We start from the raw sequence: 26,144 nt of genomic DNA on the forward strand, positions 1-26,144 counted from the left end.
GCTTTATTTATTTAAGTTAAGGTTCTGCATGTTATCTCTTCAAAGTTATTTTGTTGAATTTTCACATGATTTCTTAGGACTTTCCAGATGCTATTTAGTTGCAGTTTGTAATTTTTAAGAACACGTTTCTTCACATATTTGTTAAAATTGTTACTGGGTCGTGACGGTGTAAACTGAAACAGATCATCAATGAAGCAAATCGGGTTCCTCCGCCATCTCCCTGTGGTCCTATTGCTATTTGCAGAAATACGCCGCTGGGTCGAAAACAACCAATCCGAGCCATTTTCTCATCACAGTTTGAGAGACTGGAGGACTGTGTTTTCTGACCAGGTGCAAAGGAGCACCACAGGGCGCTGTACTTCCACCATTCCTTTTCACTCTACACACTTCAGATTTTCAGCACAAGTCCGACTTCTGTCATCTACAGAAATGCTCAGATCACTCTGCAGTTATCGAGTGAATCAAAAATGGACAAGAATCTGGTGGAGTGCCTTGTCTGATGATATGGGAACAATTGTCTCATCTCATATGATGAAGGAGAAGTTCATAGATTTCATGAGAAACAGGGTCAAAGATCAGGGTCAAAGATCAGGGAGGAGATGTGGAGGTGGTTGAGGAATATAAATATCTCAGTGTTCACCTGGACGACAGACTGGACTGGAGACGCAACAGTGAAGCCGTCTATAAGAAGAGGCAGAGCAGACTGCACTTCTTGAGGAAACTAAGATCTTTCAAGCTTTGCAGCAAGATGCTGCAGTTCTTCAGTAAGCCTGTTGTTGAGAGCATCATCTCTTCTGCTGTCATCTGTTGAGGCAGCAGCATCAGAGTCAGGGACGTAAAAACGCTCAACATCCTGATAACGAAGGCTGGTTCTGTTCTGGGAACGACTAGAATCCCCGTAGATGATGATGATGATGATGATGATGATGATGATGATGCAAAGAAGAATTCTTCATAAAACCAGGAAAAAAAAGAAAGATGGACAACCCTGACATAACAGTGTCATAGAAAAACAAAAGATCTGCTTCAAATTTCTCCACAAAAGATCTTTTCTGGAAACAGCCATCACTATTTACAATAACTCTGAAGAAACATTTAATTTCATTTGGGATCGATAAAGCATTTTGGAAGTGAATTGAATTGAAAAGCAATCACTACTTCTAGTGTCAGCTAGAATGTCTTTGTGCCACAGAACATTGAACTACATCTGTAGTCCTGCACATGCGGCTGCTACGTGGCTTTAAGCGTAAAACAACGCTGTTGGGGCTGTTTGGTACGCGTGCGTCCCAACCTTGCTCTGGATATTTTTGGTGTGAATATGCAGACAGGCACACCTGCTGAAATCTGGGGAGATCAAGGCTAAGCAACGCCAGCCGAGTGGCCCGTTTTTGTGTGCGACCTCCTGACAGCCCCGGCTTGTCAGCCGGTGACAGACATCCTGCGGGGCCGACTGTGACGGCAGCCGACATGATGTGCAGAGTTGTCGGTTTGACAGGCGCAGGACCTGAGACGTTGATCACTTTTGTCAAGCTGAGATGGTAAAACGCTGCAGCGACCCATAAATATTGAACCTGCCCAGAGGCCAGTGACCTGCACCGGCTAATAGCGGCCTTTCCGGGGAACCCAGCTGCGTCTGCGTGTGCGCGTGCGTGAGTGTGTGCGTGAGTGTGTGTGTGGGTGTGTGTTTGTGTGCTTGTGTGTGTGTGTAAGTGCAGAAGAGAGAGAAAGGTCAAGTCTGCTGCATTTGATGAAATGTTGCCTATAGTAGGTGGAATAATGTAAAAGTAAACAGCATCTATTCTCTTCACTTTTTGAAAGTATTCTCATACATACATAAACAATTCGAATCCACTGAGCATTGGAAGCATAGCTGTGGTTTTCAGCTATCTGTGTCCATGGTGTGGTCACTGTCACCACTTTTAATACAAAAGGAAAAGAAAGATTTTAAGCTTTTAACTATGGGCTGATTAGATTTTAGCTTTCAAAAGTAAATCAAATGTAACCTTTGTGTACACACCCACAGCTTTGCTTTAATGAACAGAATGACTATTTGATTAAACTGCTGAGGAAGTGCAAACCACTCGTACTTCTATTTTCTATTTTTTTAGACTACGTCTGTGAGCACAAGCCCTGTCGCTTTGGTCCCATGGACCGCAAAGACCGTCGAAAAAGTGAACTACTTTCAAAATACATCAGCGACATCTCGAGTTCCACTTTAATGGGTTCTGAGCTCTAATCTACATGAAGCGATGGACTCTTTTTGAAACACTGAAATACGTGAAGTCTTTCATCCTGACACAGAACGGGATCATTTCGCCTGACTGAAGAGACTGAGCTGACGTCATAACGCACCATGAGGCACAGCAGCATCCAGCAACGGCTGGATGCTCCTCCTCATGTGACGGCTGTGATTGCATTCAAGCTTTATTCATCATTCAATTGTATGAACAGTTTTCTAAGGAAAGCCAATTAATTACATGAAGTCGGTGACTTTTGGCATCTACTCTTTGGACTTGCATGTAGCAACAGTGGGCAGTCGCTCTCATTATGTCAGTGTGACTGCAGCAAGAAAAACTAGAACTGGAGAAATATGATTTCTCATTTGACTTTAAGATAACCTTTGAAGTTCTTTATGTATTTAAAGACTAATTTACCTTTGAAAAATCAGCCGGTGGGCCATGAACAACATCCACTGTATGGAGAGGGGCCTAAAGCTAAGCTATACTCTACACACACCCCCACACACATACACGCACACACACCCACACACACGCGCGCGCGGCTTTGGAGCTCACACTAATGAATGTTTACATGAAATGCTGGCAGGCAGAGTAGGCGTAAAATGGAGATCCGGGGTGCACTAGTGTCTAGTTCAGAGTTTGCAGCTCGTCTTTTGCTTTTCAAGGTTTCCTCTGTAATTATGGAGGGCTTTTTTTTGTTTTTTTTTCCCCCTGCAGCTGCTCTGAAACAACCATATCTGGGTGCATAAACCAGATGGGAAATGGAAGCAGGAACACACTCTTATTGTTATTGTAATAACAATAATTCAGCTTTTTTTTCCCTCATCAAAACATTTCACATTATAAAGCAGCAAAATGGTACAGAAAAAGGGGAGGGGAAGTACAAACACAGAAAACGGAACATTTTGGGGAAAGCAAGAGATCTTAAAAACTAAGAATACCAACGATGACCAGGCAGAGGAAAGCAGTGCCAAGATAATGACAGGTTGTCACCTCTTACCATGGGGTGTGTGTCCCACGTTTCATCCCCCTTTTCTTCTTGTCGTCTTAATTTAAAGGTCACATGCTCCATGCCTTGAATACTATTAACAATGCACATCAACTGTTTGATACTGACGATTAGGCTGCTAAGCCGTTACTTAGTTATCGTTTTTTTTTTTTTTTCTTGCCATCATCATTAGTTTTAGGATATATCTGTCTGCTATGGTAACTCTTTATTTGACAGGGTGTGCATAAGGCTGACATGACACTGTCATAGACAGGACACCTTTATTAGTGTTTATGACTGTTGTCATGAAGTGTCATTTGGTAAGCAATGACACTTTTAATGCAAAGTTTCATTAAAGTGTCATTATTTACAAAATAATGCAAAGTTGGGAATTTTAATGGTCTTTTAAGTCCATTAAACATCAATAAATGGATGAGTTTCTCTAGATCTTGCTGTGATATTTGTCTTTTAATCCTGGAAATGCTCTTCAGGTGATAGAAGGCCGACTTTGTGAGGCGCTGAACATTCAGGTCAGAGTCCATCACCACACACAGATATCGGACCTGATCACTAGTTTGTCTGGAGCAACTGGAGGTGCGTGCCGGGAGAGATCGTTCCTCCTTTGGAAGAAAAATAAAGATTCCAGAGAGTGAAATCAGGCACCGCAGGATGCAAAATGACGTTTTTTTTTATTTTTGATGTAATCAAATTTTCTGAGAAATGCACGCCTGGTTCCAGAAGCTCCACGGACGCTGCGGCAGGATGAAGCAAAGAAACAAGTAAAACTGAGCTCTTATTTGGATTGACCTGAATTATTTGTTGGGCCAGTTTGTAGAACAACAAAGCATGAAGTCTGTCACTACCTCAGGATAATTAGGAATGAATAGAAACTGAGCCATTCAATCTGGACAAACATCTTTATTTCTGGTAATGCATCTATACACTGTACATTCAGTCACTGTAGTATATAAGCATGGCTATTTTCAAACATAATCTCATAAAGTCCTTTACAATATAGTCTGAGTCGTTAGAGAAGGGAAGGGGAAAGGTGTCAAAACACGGGGAAAAAAAAAAACGGACGTAGATGAATAAGCCAAGCTTCTTTTCATATTATATATGTGGCATTAATACATGACAAAGCTTGCCTCTTACATAAAAATATTTCTAGAACTGTATATAGTATCAGCAGCAGCACAGGGCTAAAAATAATACATGAGGGTGAGGGGAGAGGAAGTCATGTGGGCCGGCTATACGATGCTGACATTTTACTTAAAACCTATATGAAGAAATGAAAAAAACGATAATTCAGTAAAAACTATTTAGTACAAAAAAGGAAAAAAAACAACAACAAAAAAAGGATAAAATGTTTATGAAGGTAATATTCTCTGCAAATGTTCCTGAAACATTTTCATTAAAACACAAACGTAAAAACAATAAAAATAAAAAAAAGGGAAAGAAAAATAAACAGCTGCTGTAAGAAAAGATATGGAAACACCATCTACATTTATAATACAGTATCGTAAATGAAAAACATATTTACACGTGTAAATTTGTATTCAAATCTTCACACTGGCTAGTATTTGGCCTATTAATACGGACTGTTATTGCTGCTTTGCTGCCCATCACTTAGAAAAAAAATGATTCTCCTTTAGAAAACAAGACATCATTAAATTGCTTCTTCTTCTTTTTCTTTTTCCTTTGCTTTGCACGGGAGAGCAAACAGGCCAATGTTAGCGCTTCCCTCCGACATAGAAAACCAGAACACAGAGGATATGAGCTCTGAAGAGTAAAAACTACTAGAAAAATGTACCAATACAGGTCTGCTGGAGGGAGGCAACATCAGGGAACATCTGTAATGCAGGATCAGAAAAGGCCCGTTCCAACACTTGCATCAGCAAACCCAACTGTAAAAGTCCTTATGTACAATTTATAGTAACAATTTACCAAGTTTTTTTTTTCTATTTTTTTTACAGGATCGTTTATAAAATCTCCTCTGAGGGCATGCATATCACTGGTTTAGACATCAGAAAAAAAACAACAAAAAAAAACATTTGAAGCATCTGTTAAGTTTTCTGCACAGCGCAGAGTTCTGTAAACTGCTGATTCAAGGAAACACTGATTAAAGCGCTGCAGAGCACAGAAGGGCCTCTTCGTTTCGGAACCTGCGAATGGGAACTCGACGGCAGCGCCACCGCCAGGTTTCTGACTCTGGAAACCTTTCGCCCATCTCTCAGGCACTTGAGGTTGTCCAGCATTGCACTCATTTTTTGTTTTCCTTTTAATGTTTGTATTTTTTTTATTTTTTTTGTAAATGTAAATTGATCTAAAAATGGCATTTGGCTTTTATTTAACACCAATGCTTTTCCTGCTAAATAAGACAAGTTGCTTTATGTTGCATAACACAATAAAAACCCTTAAATGTACAGTATCAATGCCCAATAAGTGACTATATGAATGGCAAACTTTTTTCGTCTCTCATGCATAAAGAAGATGAGATTCCTACCGAAAACTAATTGTGAACACAACAGACAAGCAGTAAAAGTATCTCCACATACAAAAACAACATCCAAGAGTTTACTGTTTGTTTGTTTGTTTGTTTGTTCGTGCAGCTGTAACAGTCCAGCCCGCAGAGATCTGAGCTGCTCCAAACTTCCTGAAACGTCCTGCCTGCTGAACATTTTCCTGTCTATTTACAATCAGCTGCTGGAAACTGCAGCAGCTCTTCCTCACAAAACGCTCGCTTGATTCTGAGGCCACTGGATGACAACGGCGGCAGTAAAACGCAATGAAACTGGATTTGAACTTTGTTTTTTTTTTAAAGTTTTGACAAAAGTGCGACTTATCACTGTGAAGTACAAAACAAAAAGAACCTTTTATTTTTTTTTTATTTACACACCTTAACAATCAGACATTTTTGTGGTAAGTGATGAGAGCCCACTGAAAGGCTCCCGGATGACGAAGCCGTCTCTCATTCAAACGTTACGAGAACACAAGGCCACTCGCACACTGGAGGGAAAAAGAAAGAAAAAAAAAGATAAAAAATCAAAGTGAAACTATGGCAACCAGCATGGATGTGTGTGAGACTGTCCAACAACAAGTGCTCAGTGAATACAGAGAAGGTGCCTTTAACTGTGCCTCAATGGATCCGCAGCTGAATGACAGGAAACCTCCTGAACAGCCACACCGTGGTGGAGTTTGCATCTTTTATATTTATTGTCCGTCATATTCATTTGTACTGTCTCTGCTTCCACTCCACCAGCACTGACAAAAGCATTTTTTTTTCCTGTACATGCCGCTATTAGTCTTTAGATAGCTTATAATGTCTTGAAAAGCCTCAGCCTGCTTCCAGCCATGAGCCGACGCTGGAAGCCTTTTATTTGGGAGATCCGGCCCGGCCCTCTGGGCTGCGGCCCCTCGCTGCAGCTGTGATGTAATGACGGCCTTCCAGCAGTTTGTTAGAGCGGAGTGAGAGTCTTGTTTCGTTTCCTGGTGGGCGCAGCTGCGCTTGGTGAACTCCGGTTTGCAGGTCTGAGTGTGAACGGTGAGTCAGTCGGTGCTGGATTTAGAAACGCGTGTCCCCTGGCTGCTTCTGATCTCCCTTCACCCTTCATGGGTCTGGATCAGAAAACACCTGCGTGTTTCCTCTGATGGGAACTTTTTTTCTTTCTTCTGGACGATTTTTGTTCAGGTGTCTGTGACGGTGGGTCGGCCCAGAGCTACTGGAGCAGCAGGCTGTGTCGTATGGGATGAGAGCAATGAAGGGGAATGATTGAGTGCCGAGGCTTTTCTCGGGTTTACTTGTTAGGGGACGCTTCTTTGCAGCCAGGTGTGGGCCAGAGCTGCTGTTGGAGCTCCTTTACCACTCTCTCCAGGTGCTCCCTGGCCTCCCGCTCCTGCAGCAGGTCGGCTCTGAGCTGCTCGCGGTCAGCCTCGGCGTGCTGCAGCTTCATCTGGAGGTCCTCGATCTGATGAACACAAAGAGAAGTCATCTTAAGAGACAAAACCTTCAATTCTATTTAAATAAACTTCAAACACAACGATCGGTCAGAAAACTGTGGTAGGTGAAGCCCTAGTCTGGTAAAAACCAGCCCGTCGTCCTACACTTTGCTTCGTCCAGAGGGTCTGGGCTCTCGGCTATTGAGAAATGATGGCTTCCTGCAGGTGTGGACTCTGTTTCAAGTTTGACCCAAATGCTAATGTTTGCCCGTGACTCATGCAACGCGCCAGTTTGACGCTATGAAGCTCAAACTGGCGCATCGTAAACAGCCAACCTCCACTGCATAGACAGAAGTCACACATGTGGCTGATGCTCATTCAATATTTGGAAGCGTGACCAACACAGACTGAACGGCTTTATTCACTTCCTGATTCCTCTCAGCTGCTGTTCTTTTTCAAACCCAAGGTTTCTCAATGTTGTCAAGACAACCGTTCAAGATCATGTTGTGAAACAGCCTCGCTCAATCTAAAGTTCCCACTGGAAAAATATCTCATGAAAGGACAGCTAGAACCAACCAGAGACCAACATCACTGTCGCTCTGAGACATTTTGAGTTTTGACTCGTTCTTTTGTTCAGGTTCTGAGGAATTGGCTCCACCGTCTGCTTGTTAGCTACATTAGCTGTGAAGGCAAGAAACGCAGGAAAGACGGAGAAAGGCCTGTGCTCCCGGGAACAGAGAGTTAAACACGGCTGATTGTGGGTGCAGGGTTCTCCCTCAGGCTGGAGACATTCAGCTGTCCCAGAATAACATGTCTTCCCATTGGCTGAGGTTGCAGGATGACCTAAAACAGAGCGCTGATAGGCCAGCTCAGTGTGACCTCACCACACCATGTGGTCCTCACTGCAGCCACATCCACTCAAACCAAAACAGAGGGTTGCACATGGAGACGTTTGCAGCAGCAGCAGCAGCTGTAAACGTCCTTCCACCCAGTATTTTCCAGAAACGGTGATCAGGTTTTGCTGCCAGACAACTAGTTGGAACTGGACCACAGATCAGAGATGAAGAGCTTGTGTCTCACTCTCATCCAAACCCTCTGCTGCTCTCACGTCCTAATCCTGTTTGTTTTCCTGGCTGCACTGACAGCGTCTCCTCTCTGAGACGGCTGCGTCTCCGCAGGAGGACGTGGACGCAGCTGGAGGACATGGCCTCCCTCTTTGTTTTGTCTAAAGCTGCCTCAGGGAAGCTGACGCCTCTTCCTGTTTCCTCTTCCAGGGGGAGGAGCTGAACTGCACCCAATCATTTCTGACCGGGAGGAAGGGAACACTTTCTGTCTCCCCCTGTCCAGAAAGTGAGACAATATGACGGCTGTTTACACACAGCAGCTTAGCAACCTTCAGGGTCTGACGGTTTTTCAGTATGTCCACATTTGGAAGTCAGAGGGTGAGAGGCTCCAGTTTGTGCCTGACCTGTGCAGAGTATTTGGCGCGTAGACGGCCGGCCTCGCAGCCTTTATCGCAGACCCTCAGCTGCCGCGCCTGCTCCAGCTCCCTCTTCAGACGAATGCGCGACTCGTTCGCCTCCTTCATCTTCTTCTCGCTCTCGGCTCGCAGACGCTCAATTTCCTTCCTCAGGCTGCGCTTGGCCTCGGTCGCTTCTCGGAGCTTCTCCTTCTTCGCCACCCGCAGGAATTCCAACTCCTGTGAAGAAGAGACGGCCACCGTTAGCCTGCAAGTTCTCTGCGTTTATCTCCATGTGCAAAAAAAGTCCTTCTTATTGGCAGATTTCTAAAGTCCTCCTGTGTTTGTCATCAACAAATGACTGAAACCATTTAAAATGTTAAATTAAACTATTGCTACAAACAGTGAAATAGATGCTATTTTTAACAACCGCTAGAGTGTGACGTAGAACAGAAGAACAGAAAACCTTTACTGTCATTGAAATAGTTCAACAAGTTTTGGACTCCAACTCCACAGTACTAGAACACATTAATAATTAAAATTCACCCCAGGTAAAATACATTCACTCAAGACAAAATGACAAGGTATGCATCAGTGGTTATTCACTAAATATATGGCAAAAGGGGGGGGGAAAGCTCTTAGAGAATCTACAAGTCCTGGATTTGCTGGCTTTACAGCACCTGTCAGAGGTAACAGTTGGAACAGAAAGTGGATAATATCCTTCATATCCTTCATGATGTTTCTGGCTCACAAGGGACGCTGTCCTTATGATTCTCTCTGTGGTTTCTTGTCTGCAGCCAAGCATCCAGTATTCCAGAAAAAGAAGTCTATAAAATACCTGGAGTGACTGCAGCTTCCACAGGAAGGCACTGCTAGGTGCTGAAGGGTTCCATGTCCAGATATGAACAAGGATATGAACCCAGACGTAACCTCAGAGTCCAGCAAGGCTGGGTTTCACAGGAAGAAAGGCCCTTAAAGTCACCTGACTTGAACTCTATATGGTGAGATTTAACTAAGGTACTTCCAAAACCAGCTGGGGAGGAAAGGACTGGTTCCTCCGGTGCCTGTCTATAAAATCTCACGTGCAGCAGATCAGGACAGCAGAAGGTGCTCCACTACATACTGAACATTCTCGTCATGAATGGGCTGGATATTTGCGTGAGTACAGTCGCCAATAAAAGTGACTTTAGTTTTGAGAAACCAGTTGTGAGATCAGTTGTATTGACATCCTTTGATTAGTTTGTTGCACATCATTGTTAGCAGGATGTAGCTGGAATGTGGAGTTAATGAGCGCAGAGCCTGACTGTACCTGCTGGAGGCTCCGCTTGGCCTGCAGGGCTGAGCCCAGCTTCTCCTCCTGCTTCACTCTCATCTTTACGATCTCATGCAGGAACTTCTCCTTTGACTCCTTGGAGTCCAGCCCACCGTCCAGCGCCTGCCTGAGGCTTTCCAGCTCTGACTCCAGCCCCAGCTCCGAAGGTGCCACGGTCACAGCGGGGGCTGCAGCAGCGGGGAAGGAGCATTCTGCCGACGTGACGGTGCAGACCGGCCCCTGGGCCCCCGGTGAGCTCAAGTCCTTAGCTGAGCTGCTGGATGAGGTGAAGGACGGTGAGGACAGGGAGGACATGGAGGACGTGACTGTGGAGGAAAGATCAGAAACACGTCAACGACTGCAACACATGTATGAACACAGGGCGCCGGAGCGCTACTCACAGTCATCAAGGCTCTCCACCTCCACCTCCACCTCAGAGTCCTTGTCATCCTGCGGCGGGGGCCGGCAGGCGGCCGCAGGCAGGGGACAGGGGCCCTCTGGAGCCAGAGCTGGCAGCTCCTCCATAGCTCTTCTCTTACGAGGTCTGGAGCTGTGACTGGCACCCTCTTCTGAAGGCTGGGACGTGTTGGTGGCAGATGGGGATGTGGGCCCCGCCTTCCCCAGAGGGAGTGGCGTGAGGGCCACGTTGGGGGCCACAGCATTCTCGAGGCTTTTGTAGTTGTAGAAGCTGCAGGACAACAACAGGTGATGTTAAGGCTCATAGTGTTCTGGGGGTTAGATCACAAGGTGGACCATGGGGTGGTGAGCTGGACTCACCTGTCTCTCAGCAGAGCCAGAGGGTGGGGTTGCGGCTCCTTCTCCCCAGCAGAGATGTGAGGAGACCATGGTCTGAAAGCTGAAGGTCTCTGTCTGGGCTGCAGGCAATTCATCCCCTGAGAAACACAAGATCTGACTTAAGACCAGCAGACTTGATCTGAAATGATCAGGACTTGGAAGTGTTTTTAGGTTCATAGAAAAGTTGGGAGATGGAAACACAACTTTCATCTGAGCTCAGCCACACTGACCTTGTTTGAGGCAGACAGAGACTGCAGCCAGTCATGCTGCTTCTCTTTGTCACCAAGCGGAGACTGTGATGGGACGTCCTCCAGTTTGGACTTTTTCACAGGGATGCCATCAGACACCTAAAAGACAGACAGGAAGTTGACATAAAGACTCCATGTTAGAGGTGTCAGTGCCACTGAGAGTTTCACAATCATGTCAAAAATACTTCATATGATTTTATATATGTTTTATATAAAAAGCTGAAAGAAGGTTCACTTCCAGACGGAGAGAAATGAACATGGGAAGTGCGTGTGCTTTAGTCTGTCAGCTTGACTCCGACATGAATGATTCATTCCTGATTCCGTCCAACCTGAGTTTAATCTGACCGCCGTCCAGAGCACGTGAGACACTGACTGCCTAGAGTTAATAAAGCATAATCCAAACAAACGCCGCGGGGAATGCATATCAGAAATGCTGCCCTGATGTGGACACTACAAAACAGAACACATCTTTACCAAAAGAAATTATTATTATATCAGAGAATCGTCTTATGTTATTGTTCAATTGTTACAAATTGTTAGCAGAGACCTCTATAAGTTCTTCATAGTGACGACACTGCAGATGCTAAATGTGATGACGAAATGTATTTATACCTTGTTACCAGGGTTATTATAGTTATATTGTTATTGATTATAGTTACACTGTACTGTATTTTTCATGGTAGCTTATTTTTATTTTGTTGGAGCTTTTTGTATGTTAAATTCTTTTTTTTAATTTAGTTTCTTGGCATGCATTTGCAAGGTTTCATTAGTTCTTATTAGTTAAGCATTGTTTAGTTTTAGTTAATAGTTAAGTTTTTATTTGTTGTAATAGTAAATTTGTTTTTTTAGGTGCATAATTCAAAAAGGTCAAAGTATTGTACTGTGATCATGTATACATCAGCTGAGTAATGAATACTCAGCAAAAGATCCCATTTTCCAGAAATGTAAGAAATGATTGCTGAACAACCAACTCATACTGCGCTTTCTCCCAGCTTTTGCTGTCGCCGTTTTAAGGACCAGCAGAGAGTTTATAAAGACAAAAACAAAAGATATTATATCTGTAATTTTAGTCTCTTTTAGTTAGTTTTATAAATGTGCAAAGTAGTTCCGGTTCCTTATACTTTTACTCATTTCACTTAACGAAAATGTTTTCTCAATTTCAGTTTCGGTTATTTCATCAGCCTTAGTAAACTATGATAACCTGGCCTGTAAAAAACCAAGGAAGAAAGCTCAGTAAGAATAAATTTCCAACAGAGTTCCTCAAAATAGACACTGCTTTGATTTTACACATTAGTCTGAGTTCATGTGTCCCTTTGGGATGTAAGTCATCACAGGTTGTACTGCTGGCTAGAGGTTGCTCCTGAAGCAAGCCATAAAGTGAAAACGCACCGACCAACGCGTCTTTAGGGGAGCTGGCTGCAACCACCAGGGGGCTAAACTTAGGTGTGTTGACTGAGTGGATCTTTCTATTTGTGGGGAACTTCACACACACATACATGCATCACTCATGGCGTCCAGAGCAGCGAAGGTGTGTTTGCATATGGCCAGCCAAGAGAGAAGGCAAGAGGTGACTGGGGCAGTGTGAGTGTCTGACACACACTCTCACACGCAGTCTGTCACATACCGATACACCCAGAAAGGCAGACAAGCAGGGCTTTGTCACTATGACCTCAGCTTCTCCCAGCTGTGGCTGTCACTAGCTGCCGCACAAACGCACACGCACTCTGAGTTACTGCAGAAACTGAACAGAAAGTGTGTCGCTCGCTAAAAAAAGAAATAGATATCTATGGTACTTTTTCTTAATGGAAGCTGAACCTGACTGGTGCAAAGTCAAATCTACCAACACAGAGTGTTGAAAGCAGACAAAAGCATTGAGAAAGATATTCCCTGAAAACAAGAACAACCAAACAGCAGAAGTCGCACAAGGCAAGGCTGACGATACACTCAAAGGCGAAGGTCAAATTTCAAAAATCAAAAAATCCGAGAGCAACTCAAATCAGGCTAGACCAAACTGTGCACACCTCCATCATGAGGGGGCGCTGTGCTCCAACTTAATCCTGCTCTACCCATTATTCTATTTAAGGTAGAGCTGTCTAGAAACTGGAGCTGTCATGAAGCAGCTGACTGCAGGCTTGCTACCTGAGCAGATTACCCCACTAGCTAATCAGCTTATTAGGAGTTTTCAACAGTTGTCTTACCAAACAACAGAGGCTTTCATGCCAAAATGTTAGAACCGTAAGAAGAGCAGCAGGGATAATTTTTAGCTATCTACTTTGACTAAAAGAAATTCCATCAGGTTTCACATATTGTTGTTGTAAAAATTGGCAATGTTTAACAGCAGAATATTTACGTATGACTTTCATACCATGAAGACCTCAATACCCAATGATTCTGCCTTTATAATCGATTTAAAATGTAAGTGGGCATGTCTGTTGTTGATGAGGGCTCTACAGGAAGTGGAGGAGCTGTCAAGGTATAAAAGTAACACGGTGACTACAATCTGCCTTTCAGTGGGTAAAATGAGGCTCTGCTGGTTTGAAGTTGGTTGGTTTGTGGGTTCTGGGTATGAGCACTTTGATCTATTTTTTCCCCACTCCAACACAAGAATGTGATAAATATGTCATCTACTGTGAATCCAAAGGTTTTCTACAGCAGACACAGTAAAAACTGTTGCATGAGGAATCGGTTTTGCTCTAGAGGATGTGACGCTCTTGTTCTTCCTTCAAGTTTACAGCAACACAATGTCAGGACTGGACAGAGGACAGCGCTCTGGGACAAAGCAGTGTCCTGCTGGGTGACAACAGGTGGTCCTTTGCAGCCGGGTGAGGTCGTTCTCCCCTCCCCCCCCCGATCGTGTTGGCACGGCGGCCTGCTTTGCCACTTGTGGACGTAATCAGAGCTGCTCTGGCGGGGAATTGGTGTGACTAGACGGGCGAGCACTCCCAACATGACAGCTGTCCTCGTTCCACTAGACTCCTGAGGGCTCAGCTCCATGACTTTCATTAACTTTCCATTACATCATGGGAGTCTTGTTCTGGCCAATTAGTACAACTTTAGAAGCCTTATGATACAGAAAAATATACTATAGGTTTACAAAGATGCTGAAGATATTTTGGTTTTGTTTGAGGAAGTCTCCATCATCATCATTGAACTGCAAAAAACCCAAATAAACCATTTAGAGCTGGACAAGTTTGTGACTGACCAGATGGATCCGGTTTGTTCAGCTTTTCTGTCATTTACCTCCATTACTGATCAATTTCCAGGCCAAAATGACTCAAAGTATTCTGAAATACTCTGTATTTTTTCCCCATGTTTCATTGCTGTAGGAGTCCTGGAAGCAGAGTTCAACCCAGAGAGGATGACAGTTTGTGGGTTATCTGGAGATGAGGAGATTTGTCCTAGATTTGACTGTAGCAAAGCAGGGCTAGAGGCAAGTGGCTAGCCTACAGAGTGGCTGATCCTCTCTCTCTAACACGCACACTCAAAATCTGCGCCTCCATGCCACGTGTCAGTCCTTGTCTCGTGGATCACTGGTTGCCAATACTGCGGCTCTCCGGCAGGACAAGATCCGCTAGAAATCTTGGCTGGAGCAGAGCGTTTAGGGGTCAACAAAACCAGCAGCTGAGCCTGTGGGTCTCAGCGGCGAGAGGGCGGGAGGGCGACTCGGAGGAATAGAGACAAATCTACATGATTAAGGAGCGAGACTGAGAGGCATGAGGCTGTGAGTTTTCATCCAGCACAGAGACAGAGGGCTGGTTCCTCAGGGTTCAGGACTCTTCATCTTGATCACCTAAAAAGATTACATCACAAGAGTGGATGTCTTTCTGGGTGTTTGAACATAATCAGACACACATCTCTCACTCAGGGATGTAAACATAAAACATCTTTCTACAATTAGACCTGAACAGTAATGGAAACCCTTTACTGGTCTCCTGATGAAGCCCTGACCGACCAACAGGAAGTTGCTGCGCATGATGCAAATAGAACCATGCTCATGCTCTCCCACAGCTGTCTACGATCCGCCGTGGCTTGCACTGCATAGACAGGATGTCACACCTCTAAGATAAGGCTTAAAGATTAGTCAGGGTGTGTTAGACGTGCTCACACTGTGCCGTCTGCTGCAACACCTCACACTAAGAACAGCACACCTTGTACTATCAGTGCAGCGGCACCGCGTTACAAGCATGCTTCAGTTACAAAGTAGGACCTGCTTCATCTGCAGAGCAGCAGAGCTGAATGGACCAATCGGTGGCTTGCCATGTGAGCAGGTTCAGATGCTTCTCATGCAATTCTTTAGCTCCATGTTCAGGAATGGAGACATTACACCCATTCTCTGAGACTGTTGTTGCTTAAACCCTCAAAGGTTATCAAACGTGGAAGACATTAAAACACAAGACTTCCAGGTAAACATACTAGGAACTAATCTTAAAATTCTTACTGCTAAAATAAATAAATCCTTTCTGGACCATCATGGCAGCTGCTGCCAGGTCAGAGATCAAACTACGCCTGTAAAAGAGTTGAATCTGCCACTGAGTGGTGTCCACCACTGAGGAAGATTTTCCCTTATATCCTTCCTATTAACTCAGGTTACTGACATATGCTGCCTTTATTTCCAAACCAATCATATTAAGTCCTGCGGAGCTCCGCAGCTCATGTGTGTCTATTTTACAGACCTTTACTTTGCACATGGCAGTCAGGAATAACCCCCGCATGAGAAACTCACAAAGCATTAAGTCATGGGGCCACATCAGTCGGACTGTCAGGCATGTCTCAGCTGCTGCAGGGGCCCCATGCACATCTTCAGTGTGTGCGTGTCTGTTGGAGAGGCTGTTTGTGGCAGAGACAGGATGGGTGGGGTATTCTCCTAAAGACTTTCAAAAACCCTTGTTCTTTAACTTCCTCTGTCTGCTGCTCCACTGAGACAAGACACTCGTTTTCAGAGAAATCCTCAGCAGACCTGAACTCTCTGGAAAGTTGCTCTGTTTCTAACCTCTCAGATTTAAACACCGAACTTTCTAATCAATTCACGCACAATCATCAGACCATGTTAAATAATTCAACTTGATGATTTGATTTCGTTTCCTGCTCTGGCTGCTGTTCGGTGTGAGGACTGTGTGACGCTCAGGAGAAAACAAACTGTTCACAGGTTTGGTTGTAAAGTCTAGGATCTCCTACCACTTTGAAAACAAGGACAACAGTTTTCATCTACTTGAAAATGCGACAATAAAACGAGGAACATTTAGAAACACAAATACTACTTTACTATGTAATGCCCGTGTCTGTCTGGCTTCGCTGCAAAAGTCATTCTTCTCAGGACAAGTTCAAATATAGAAAATAAGATGTTTTCTACACATAGTAGTGCAAAAATCTGCCATCTCAGTAATAATGCTGAGAAAGTATTATTACTTTTGATCAAAATTACTTGTAAGTTAGTTTTGCCTTATTTCAATTATATGGAGAAAAATACTAAATTCTGTTATTCTTTTCTTTCTAGAAATTAAGAAAAATACATGGGTGTTATAGCTCCACAGTTGGGAACTGAGAAAAGCCATTATAGAGGTGGTTGCACTACCTGATAATCAGACAAACATTGCATTCAGTGAGAACTACCGGTTTAAAACCTTCTGAAACTTAAGCATGAAATCAGCTCGTTTCTGCACTCTTACTAATTTTCTGCTCACTAAAACAGTGAAACTGCTTTGCGATAAAAGTGTTGTGGTTCCTCTATGATTGTACAAATGCTGCCTTGAAAGTTTTTGGAAGGAAGTTTTTGGAAAGTTTTGAAGTTCCCTGAGGAACTTCAGGGAAATTAAGTCAGTTTGAGGTGAAACCAAACATTGTTTTGTTTTTTTTTAACGCTGAAAATATGAGAGCCAGTAAGCCTGAACAGCTCACAAATGACAGCCAGCCTTTATTAAGACAAAACTGAATCTCTGTCCTGATATAATCTGTCACTTTGGTCAACACCTTGTTTCATTTTCTGCCACTCCCTGTGTTTCCTAAAACCTTCCCCTGCCCCTCAGCGTTCATCTATCTGTCTGAGAGCATTTCCTGTGTCGCAGATTACAGGATGTCTTCTGCAAACAAGCTAAATTCCAGCTGCAGAGTGAAGCAAGCAGAAAGCTGCAGAATCCTCCAGTTGGGTTCGGACCTGTTCTAAACCTAAACACTCATTTTCTTCCTGAATCAGAACACACAGTGACTAAAGCAAGAGGTGGTTTTAAAGTAATCTGCAGACATGTGGCCACCGTGACATATTTGTGATAAATATGTTTCTGTTCATGCAGAACCATACGCTTAAATATGTAATATCAGTCACTCTGTGACTATATACTGTAGATGAAGTTTTGTCTGAAAAATGGAGATGAATGGCTAGATGTTGGTGATTGGTTTGTATAAATCAGTGATTAAACTTGGATAGCCTTTTTGTGAGTATTGTATGACTCTCAGCAGAAAACATTCAAACTTTAGATGTTTGGCTGGAGAAGTGGTTGCAGATCAAGGATCCCTGCAGACTGGGTTGAGATAAAAGGCCGAGAAACCTGTTTTCTTTGCTTTTGTCTTGAGTCAGGAGCCTGAATTGGGCCCCACCCTGCCTGTGACCTGACTTTGGCCTCTCTGCATGTCTTTCAGAGGGCCCCCTGAGCTGTGAAAAGGGTGGGGACCCTTCCTGGAAGCAAAGTGTCAGTTTAGATTAGCCCTGGCCACGAAAGAATACCTGCAGAAGAAACAAACAGGTGTCAGACAACACATGGCTCATCTGTTTATGCGGGGGGAAAAAAAGTCCTGCAGCCCTCAGAAGGTGAGTTCAGCTCCCACCACCTGCTTCTGTTTATGTTTATGTTTGCATGTAGTGTCCTCTCTTTGCTCCACATCTGCCTGTTTCTGTGCATGCTGCTCGAGAGTCAAGCATGGCGCAGAGAAAAAGAAAGAGCAGCTCGCTGCAGAGCGAATCCTCGAGTGAGTGTTTGTGGGTTACAGGCGAACACAGAAGAGCTCTAAATTTGGCAACCAGTTCATCTCACCATCACCTCCTTGGCTGAGGAGTCACGGAGAACAATAGGGCTTCTGTCTTCAATGAAGTAAACAGCAAAAACACTTTCCATAGCTCCAGTTGGGCTGCTGCAGCATTGTGCTGAAAAAAGGATCCTATCGTCTTATTATTCAGGAGCCTGCAGACTTGCTGAGATGCAGTTTTGTGTTTGAGATGAACCGGTTTGCTGACTAGACTTTAAATGACCTCATCTAATATTCTCTTTGATGTGCTGCCGAGTAATTTTTTCTGTGCTCAGCACATAAGTGACTGTATTTACTCAATAACTTTGGATTTATTGGGAGCAAGTATGTACTTGTTGAGTAAAGCCGAGGAAAAAGACGCCCGCCTGGTGAGTGTGCAGACACATGGCAGATGTTGAGACTCCCATGTGTGCGTTCATGAGGGGCCTCGGGCCCCCAGAAGTACCTGCTGGGGGGCCGTACTGTCTCCTCTCATGGAAGCCGTCATTCATCCCACAGCAGCTAAGTCTCCATCCCGGCTACTTGAAAGACACACTCCAGACACACACTGTTCCGGATATCTCCGAGCGCTTTCCCACAGGACTGCCCTCCTTCTACAAACCAGACAGCCTACTGCTATTCAAAATTATTATTATTATTTCACTGCAGTGAAATTGCAGTACTTTTCAACCTCCCACTTCCAAGAAGAGTCCAGAGGGACACCAGAATCAAAAACAGGAGAAGCCTCCCAGAACTGCTGAAACTGGTTGAAGGTTCAATGCTTCTCCAGCACTGGGTAATAGTTCAAAACTAGCTTTTTAAAACAAAACAAATGTAATCAACTGCATGAAATGCATAAGAAAAACATGACAGGAGAACATCTAGAATGAGGCATTAGCAAAGAAATGTTTGGACAAAGTGACAGCAACTTAGCTAAAGCATGACCTTGAGCACAAGTCATCCATAAACAGGTAAGGAAAAGTGATTGCTGTAGTTAACCCTAGTAAAGTGGTGTCTTTGTCATTTGGTCTCACAGATGCATAAACACAAACATGATTGTTTTTAACCAACTATCCTTCCTCGAGATATCCTGTTTTCAACTTGATCAGATCTTCAGTTCTCTGCATCCTGACTGAAGAGTTTAACCTGAAGAGGCTGGAAGTCATTAAACAACCACATGCCCACAATGATAAAAGCCTGGAGAAGTGAAAAACAATAAATGAGTCTTCTTCTACTACAGACTGTCTCCATGCATGTCTAGGTTTAGAGACAGAGTGAAGAAAGGCTTGGGATTGATTGGGGAGGTTTGGGCAGGGGTTGGGGTCTCTGTTTCCTCTCGCCAAATTAGCTTTGGCAACAGTTTCCGTGGAAATAAGGAAAAGAGCGATGCTCATTGTTCAGAGCTGACCAGAAATTGTGAGGTTGGAAGCGATGGAAAGCTTAAAGACGGTTCTGGAGGGTAAATAAATACAGCTCAGACATTTCAATACCTTTTCTGTCCAGTTCTGGGATTGAATTCTAACATTAACATGAGCAATAATTCCTGGTGTCTTTAAAATTAGGGACTACAGAGGTTGAGAAATATGTAACTTCAGCCAAGAGACATGCTTACATAGAATTAAATGAATCAAAGTTAATCTGTAATAAACAAAGAGTAACAAAAATGTTAAGCCAAATGATTTAAAGCAGTCCAGTTATTTTACCAGAGGACTACACTCTGCCCCATGCACTGAGAAAAGAATATGGGAAGCTTTTCATGGTCACAGTCTGATACTCAGGATTTGTGGACAGTTTAAGTGAATGTGAAATGATTTTATTTTTTTTTTAAGCGAGGTTGTTACTGTTTAGTTACTAGGCAACTATTCTGTGTAAGTTTCTTACTGGAAGATCAGTAGTGGTGCATTATCATCATCGAGTTATTACTAGAGTTAGTAACTCCAGTAATAATAGAGTTATTTACTAGAGAAGCAATGTTAACTTTTCCAGTTTTTGCACCCCAGAAATCCTGAACTGTATCTTTCAAAATGAAACCTCACTTACCACAATACTATCTCCATAAATGAAGGTCATTTAAAAACAGAAAGAAGAAGTGTTAGTGGTTATTAAGAGCAACAAAGCCCAGTGCTATCTGAACAGTAAGGTTATTTAATGTATAGTTTCTGTTCTTCTCAAAAATGCTTGCATGCTTTAATATTTTTGTTATTGTTTTTAGTGTAATAAATTGAAGAAAATATGCAATGTTTGTGATGTTAGTGGGACAGGGCTGGGATCAAAAGGGTCTGATCTGCAGTGCAGAGTGACTGCATCAGTAAAAAGACTCATGAGGGACCAATAGGAGAGCTCATAAACAAGCCTGTGTCAGTGTGCGGGACGGTGAAGGGAAGGTGTGAGTCTGGGTGGGCGGTGGCGTTCAGATGAGCCTCCCTCCCTCAGGTGGAGCTCACTCAACCGAAATGAATGAACGTGTGTGACGCTCCAGGTCGGTAGGGAGAATCTCTGTTTATAGCAAACACTCTAATGGGAAACGCATACAGTAGTATTTCTAATTTGGTGAGTGGAAATGTTTTGGTGCTGTGTGCAAACGTGTGCTCTTCCTGTGAGAGCAGCAGCCACACTGACTGGAGATGAAGCAAACATCCAGGAGGAAATCCTGTGGCTCGAAGCGGGACTGCCCAGCAGGCAGCGACCCGACTGGGCCATTAACTCCAGAACAGGTCAGCACTGACGGACGCAGTGGCCAGGACCAAATCTTGCCTCTACAAACCAGGACAAACAGAGACAACAAGCTACAAAGGTTGTTCCTGGGACTGGAGAGGCTCGTAATATCTCAACAAGAAAAAAAAAAAAAACAAGCTGCTGTCCTTCCCATCAACCTGAGAACTAAACCTTCCTCTCCAGAATTTACGGCTGAGCAGAGAAATGTTGCTCAGCAGGTTAAAGTCGTCCAGATCATTGCATTCAATCTTAACCTGACGGCGATGGTGGGAATTCTGGCTCATCCTTTCAAAATATTTGATATTAATCTCTAGCGTGTATGTAAACATGAACCAGTAAGATGAGGTGCGGATAAAGCATTCCTCTCCAACCAGCCGTCCACCTTCACCTCACACACAGCCGCCCTTTGAGCGCGCAGCGCTCTGATGGCCACAGGCTGCACTCTTTCTCTCGCCTTCCTGTCTCTGTGGTAAGATGAGGTCAAACTGTCAGCTTGACACCACACCATCCTAACCAGGCGCTGCCCGCATTTTACACTAGCGCTCAGCACACTGGGCCCCTCACAAGTGGGACAGCAGCTCACTATATGCCGCATAAAAAGGCGGCTGTTTCTATTGACGGCCGTGTTTGTTGTAGCGGCGTGTTAAGTGGGTCGAGTGTGGTTGCACTAATGCATGTGCAGACATGTGGGGTCAGAGAGAGCAGCAAGCTGAGTCGATCATCTGCCGTGGAGAAGCACACTCTCCCGGAGCCATGGCTGCCGAGGAGCAAACACTGGTGACTATGAGGAGAGACGGAGGAGAACAGGACGCTCTGCAGGACGGAGACACGGTGACGGGACAGAGAGTCCAGCTCCAATGGAGCCACCATCATCGTCAGGCGATGTCCATGTGCATATATGTAACACTATAAATCAAATCACTATTATTGTCAATATTTGAAAATACATTATTAATTTTTGGTTTCAAAAATGTATTTAAAAATGTTGAGAATGTCGTTAAACACCATAGAACTGCATATAAGAGGTATGTTTTAAAGTAAAACCTTCAAGAATTACAGGAGAACCGAATGGAAATGAACGTTCTTTTCCTGATGTCAAATAAATAAATACATTCTCAAAAATTTGCCTTTCACTAATAAATATTGCATTTCTTTAGGAATATGGAAGAAGAAATCTAAAAAGACCAAAAAAATCTTTATATCCTTGGTGCAAATGTTGGCACCTTTCAAAGATAAAGGCTAAATAAAACAGACACCGTCTCCAATTTGGGGAATGCTGTTTCAGCAGTACTCCCCCAGCTGGACTGGCATTAGCCATTAGCATCATTGACTGTGTCAACCAAACTTTGCCTGACTCTGTTCCTTCCAGCCACGTGTCTGGTTCAGTGAGGAGCAACTCGTATTAGCATAGGCTGTTCATCCTTTGTGTATATTCAAAGTCTACTCTATATCGACCCTTTCTATGTCTAGCGAGGAAAAATATATGTTACTACTGTTTTATTGCCCAGTTCTGATGGAATCTTTCTGAAAACCTTTAATAAGCACAGACTTCACTCTGTGTTGACTCTTTGGTAAATACGTCAACTTTGCAAACCCATTTATCCTGGTAGCATTTCTCTTTGTGACCTTTAACATGAACTACCCAGAATGTCTGACAAACACTTGCAATGAAAGTGTGAATTCATGTCACCAATATTGCAGCCAACAGATATTGCTGTCCATGGAGATTTTGGTGATATTCATTCTGGACACACTGCCATTATTACTCATACACAGTGTATGTTTTACGTTGTGCAGCCTTGGTTTGAATCAAATCTTTAACAATAGACCAAAACGTTTTCCCAGCCACTTTAAACTATGTGCAGAACAAGAAAAACCAGAGAACCCATCTCACTGTAGATGGTCAGGCCTCCTCTCATCATGGTGGAGGGCTTAGGATGGTGGGGCATGGGGATGCAATCCAGGATGAAGAACAGCACTTAAATTGCCTCGAATCAGACCGTCCTCCCACTTCCTGTCCCATTTAGCAGGTGCAGCAGTGGTACCACCAGTGCTGTACTTCATTGCATCTAAATGTACTTGAATGCTTTCTTCTTCTTTTTTTCTAGAAAGGCAGAATTTGTGTCAGAGCCAGAAGCCTTTCTAACAGCATGTTGCATTTAATGCCGTGCTACTGGCTCCTTTCAACGAGCACAGCAGACAGGAAGTCAGCACTTGCTTTGTGAGAAAAAGAGAAGTGCTTCAGTGAGAGACATTAGGTCATGTCCTCCACAGGCTGAACTGTACATCTCGAAGATTTCTGACAAAACAGACAACATCATGTTCCCGTAACACTGCAACAGGAAACCGCAAATATTACCATCATTAGCTGGCAACCGGGAGTCGGCTCTAACACTTTAAAAACTCAACCCACAGGGGAGCACTGTGGAGAGCAGAGTGAGCTTTGTCTGCTCCTGGATTCAATATTCACGATGATAATAAAAGTCTGGGTAGGGTCCAACAGCTGTCACACACTTCCTCTTTCTCCCCAAGGTGAGCAGCTCGCTTTCAGGCCTCTAGACCCGAGCGACGGAGGTGAGCGAAGACGAGCCGGCTGCTGCGGGGCTCAGCCTGGCGGCCTGCTCCAGGAGCAGCAGCATAATGCGCCGGGTTGTTAGGGAGCACTCCAGTTGCGCTGTGACAGGAATGTTTTCGACAGCTTTCAGACACTTGGCACTAATGATGTTCTGCATGCCCCATAGCCAGCTGGGAGCCGGTCCTCTTCCAATCAGTCTCCTCAACCATTTTACCAGCAGAGGCACAAATTCCTGGAAACGGGCCAGCTCGACTCCACTGCTGTGTTTGGGTTTGGAGGGTAAAAATAGAGGTGTGCTAAAGGGAACAGAAAGGCTCAGTGGGTGGGAGCAAAGCAGAGAGAAATTGAGGACCAGTCCAGACTCAACGTAACACTCTTTCATGTGACAGCTGTTACTGAGTCAAGACCATTCCAGGTTTACTGTTTCCACAATCAGTGAAGGGATGAGGTGCAATCAGAGGAATTGCAGTAAAATAGCCGGATATTCTGAAAGAAACATTTCTGAAGTCTATCAAGGTCCCAAGGCTTTTGGCAGATACCAGGAAGTGTGTAGCCTTCTGGAAGCTTCAGGGCTAAACTTCTGCTTTGGGACTGCCAGCTGGATGCACTGTGACGTTGATGTCAATGAGCTGTCACACCAGGAAGACTGGACGAATCTGCTCAATACGGTTTTTATATCTTCTTCTATTAAAGTTTTTGTAGCACGTAATAGTGGTCAAAGTCATGAACGAAAATGAGATTCGAAGCCCAAAGTCCTCTGTGTCCATTTCCTCCAGAGAACTTTGGCATTGCATGGCTGTCCGTTGTCAACAAGGTAAGAGGCCAGGTCTGAGGGACAGCAGATAAATCCCTTCAAACCCAGCAGTGATGTCTCTGTGGTGCAGGCTGTGAAAGGTGGAGGCCTCATTAGGGCCATTCAGGAGGAACCAATCAATGAGCGCTGGATTCTCTCCCAGGAGCCGCGCTGAGGAGGGGAGCGCTATTGTGAATCAATTGTCAGTCAATTAACTTCTATTGATAGCATCAGAATACTGACATGCTATAATAAAATAGTAATCATGACTCTTTAGTTGTGGGCGGCAGGTGGGAACCAGTGGGGCCAACTAGTCGGCAGGTTGAAGACGCATTCCCTAATCTCACTCTGCTCAGCACTGGTGCACTGAATCATCTGTGAGCATTAATGTGAATGTCTGACTCACGTGCTGCATGGTCACATTTAATCCCAAACAGTGGCAGATGGCCTGTTGAGCAGATTAACATCTTAACAAGAAACTTTCCATCCAACCAACCAGCTGTTTGTCAGCTGAATCCCAGAACCTTTTAGCAACTCTGTATGGAAAATGAAAACCAAATGCTGAATAACCATATCTTAACTAATAGTACAAGTAAGCGTCAAGATATATTTGTTAAGAATTGCAGAAAGCCTCAGTGAGGTAGAAAGCCTGCATGTGTCGGGTCAGATGGTCCATCACAGCCTTCCAACGACCAAAGACCTCCAAATCACAGAGGTATTCTCCAATGAGCACAAATGCAGAACCTCGCCTCGTGGCATCAGGTGAAAGTCCTGCTGAGTCCATAAAGACAGGAAACCAGTGATTACCAATATCCTTCCATTTATAAAATACAGTAGATGGGGAAGGCTTTACAGAAATCAGTAAAGACTGTAGATAATAGGACAGGATCGATCGACACCTTCAAGTAAAACTTTTACTTGAAACCTGGAGCTGAAAGAATTGAACAAAATTGTGAAGAAGTAAAATGTCCCTCTGACATAATAACTACATATTATGTTACGACGTAATAAAAGCTCAGGTCTGATTTAACCTGAACAAACAAGATTGTTGTTCATTAGAAAATGTAAAAAGGAAAAGAATCCAAGACAACATTTTTCTCTATTGTTTCAGACCTAGAGAACTAGAGACTTTTAAGGAGTCTTATTTAAAGGTCACGAGGCAGGCCATGGTTCAGAGGTTAAAGCTTTTCCTGAGCTGACTATTCATCTCCTAACATGTCTGCGCTGCAGATGTTATGAAGTAAACAAATTCTGACGTTCCTCTCGGTGGCAGGAAGCTGGGACCAGAACCAGTTCCTGCTGAACAAATTGGTCAAAACCTGCTGGTAAACCAGGGGGAATAAAGGACACGTCTGTCCTGCTGCAGTCACCCAAAGGACAGGGACAGGGTGAAGTTGGGGTTGGCTTGTTTTTCTGCTCCAATGGGAGAGCATAGAAGTGTCTATCAGAAGAGTTCACCCAGAGGTGAGCAACCAGACCCCTGCCATAAAAAAGTCTGAAGTTTATAGCCACTATTTGGGTTTGTTGTTCTGTTGCATTCTGCGGCGAGGGAGTTAGGAGTGGGGGCTGGGTGTGTAGAGAAGGGGTGCAGAGACACGACACAGACAAGTAGTTGTAAAAACTAAAGGAAAAAGCACAAGAGGCTGAATGAGTCTGGGGTCATTCAGAGAGCAGGTGGGGTCAAGCTCTTCGGGTCGGTACTGTGACTTTTCAGCATTTGACTCAAGCAGCACGCTCAGGAGGACATCAGCTCAAAGAGAAGGGATGAAAGAGCGATACAGCAGGAAGAGAAAACAGATGATACCAAGCTGCCATTTCTGTGCGTGTGAGTGTGTGTGTGTGTGTGTGTTGGGATAGCACTTTGTTCCTTGCTGGAATCCGTCTTAATTAAAATAATTGGTTATGCATTAAGTGTGTGCCTGAGGGGAGCCGGCTGCACTGAAAACATGTTGAGAGGGAAGCAGAGGAGAAGCGGGCGGCTTGTTTCTTCTTAAAGGAAACAGTTTTATTCCATCTCACAGCAGAATCCCCCCAAAAATCCCAAGAACATATTGAAACATTCCTCAACTCTCTGTGTGATTCTGCAT

The 26,144-nt window shown here is 44.0% G+C and overlaps 1 protein-coding gene across 1 annotated transcript in view; it reads right to left on the minus strand.

The window, feature by feature from the left end:
* Positions 1-4,131: 4,131 nt before the first annotated feature.
* skia (v-ski avian sarcoma viral oncogene homolog a) overlaps positions 4,132-26,144 on the minus strand; it is a 65,303-nt gene continuing 43,290 nt past the window's right edge. Inside the window, exons 2-7 of the mRNA XM_055048351.1 lie at positions 10,961-11,077; positions 10,713-10,828; positions 10,337-10,623; positions 9,933-10,261; positions 8,633-8,863; positions 4,132-7,193 (exon numbers count right to left, since the gene is read on the minus strand). Of these exons, the coding sequence (XP_054904326.1) occupies positions 7,023-7,193; positions 8,633-8,863; positions 9,933-10,261; positions 10,337-10,623; positions 10,713-10,828; positions 10,961-11,077 (1,251 nt within the window). The 3' untranslated portion in view covers positions 4,132-7,022. The remainder of the gene's footprint in view (positions 7,194-8,632; positions 8,864-9,932; positions 10,262-10,336; positions 10,624-10,712; positions 10,829-10,960; positions 11,078-26,144) is intronic.

Source organism: Poeciliopsis prolifica, unplaced genomic scaffold, assembly GCF_027474105.1.
Source record: "Poeciliopsis prolifica strain line A6 unplaced genomic scaffold, Auburn_PproV2 SCAFFOLD027, whole genome shotgun sequence".
NCBI lineage: Eukaryota > Metazoa > Chordata > Actinopteri > Cyprinodontiformes > Poeciliidae > Poeciliopsis > Poeciliopsis prolifica.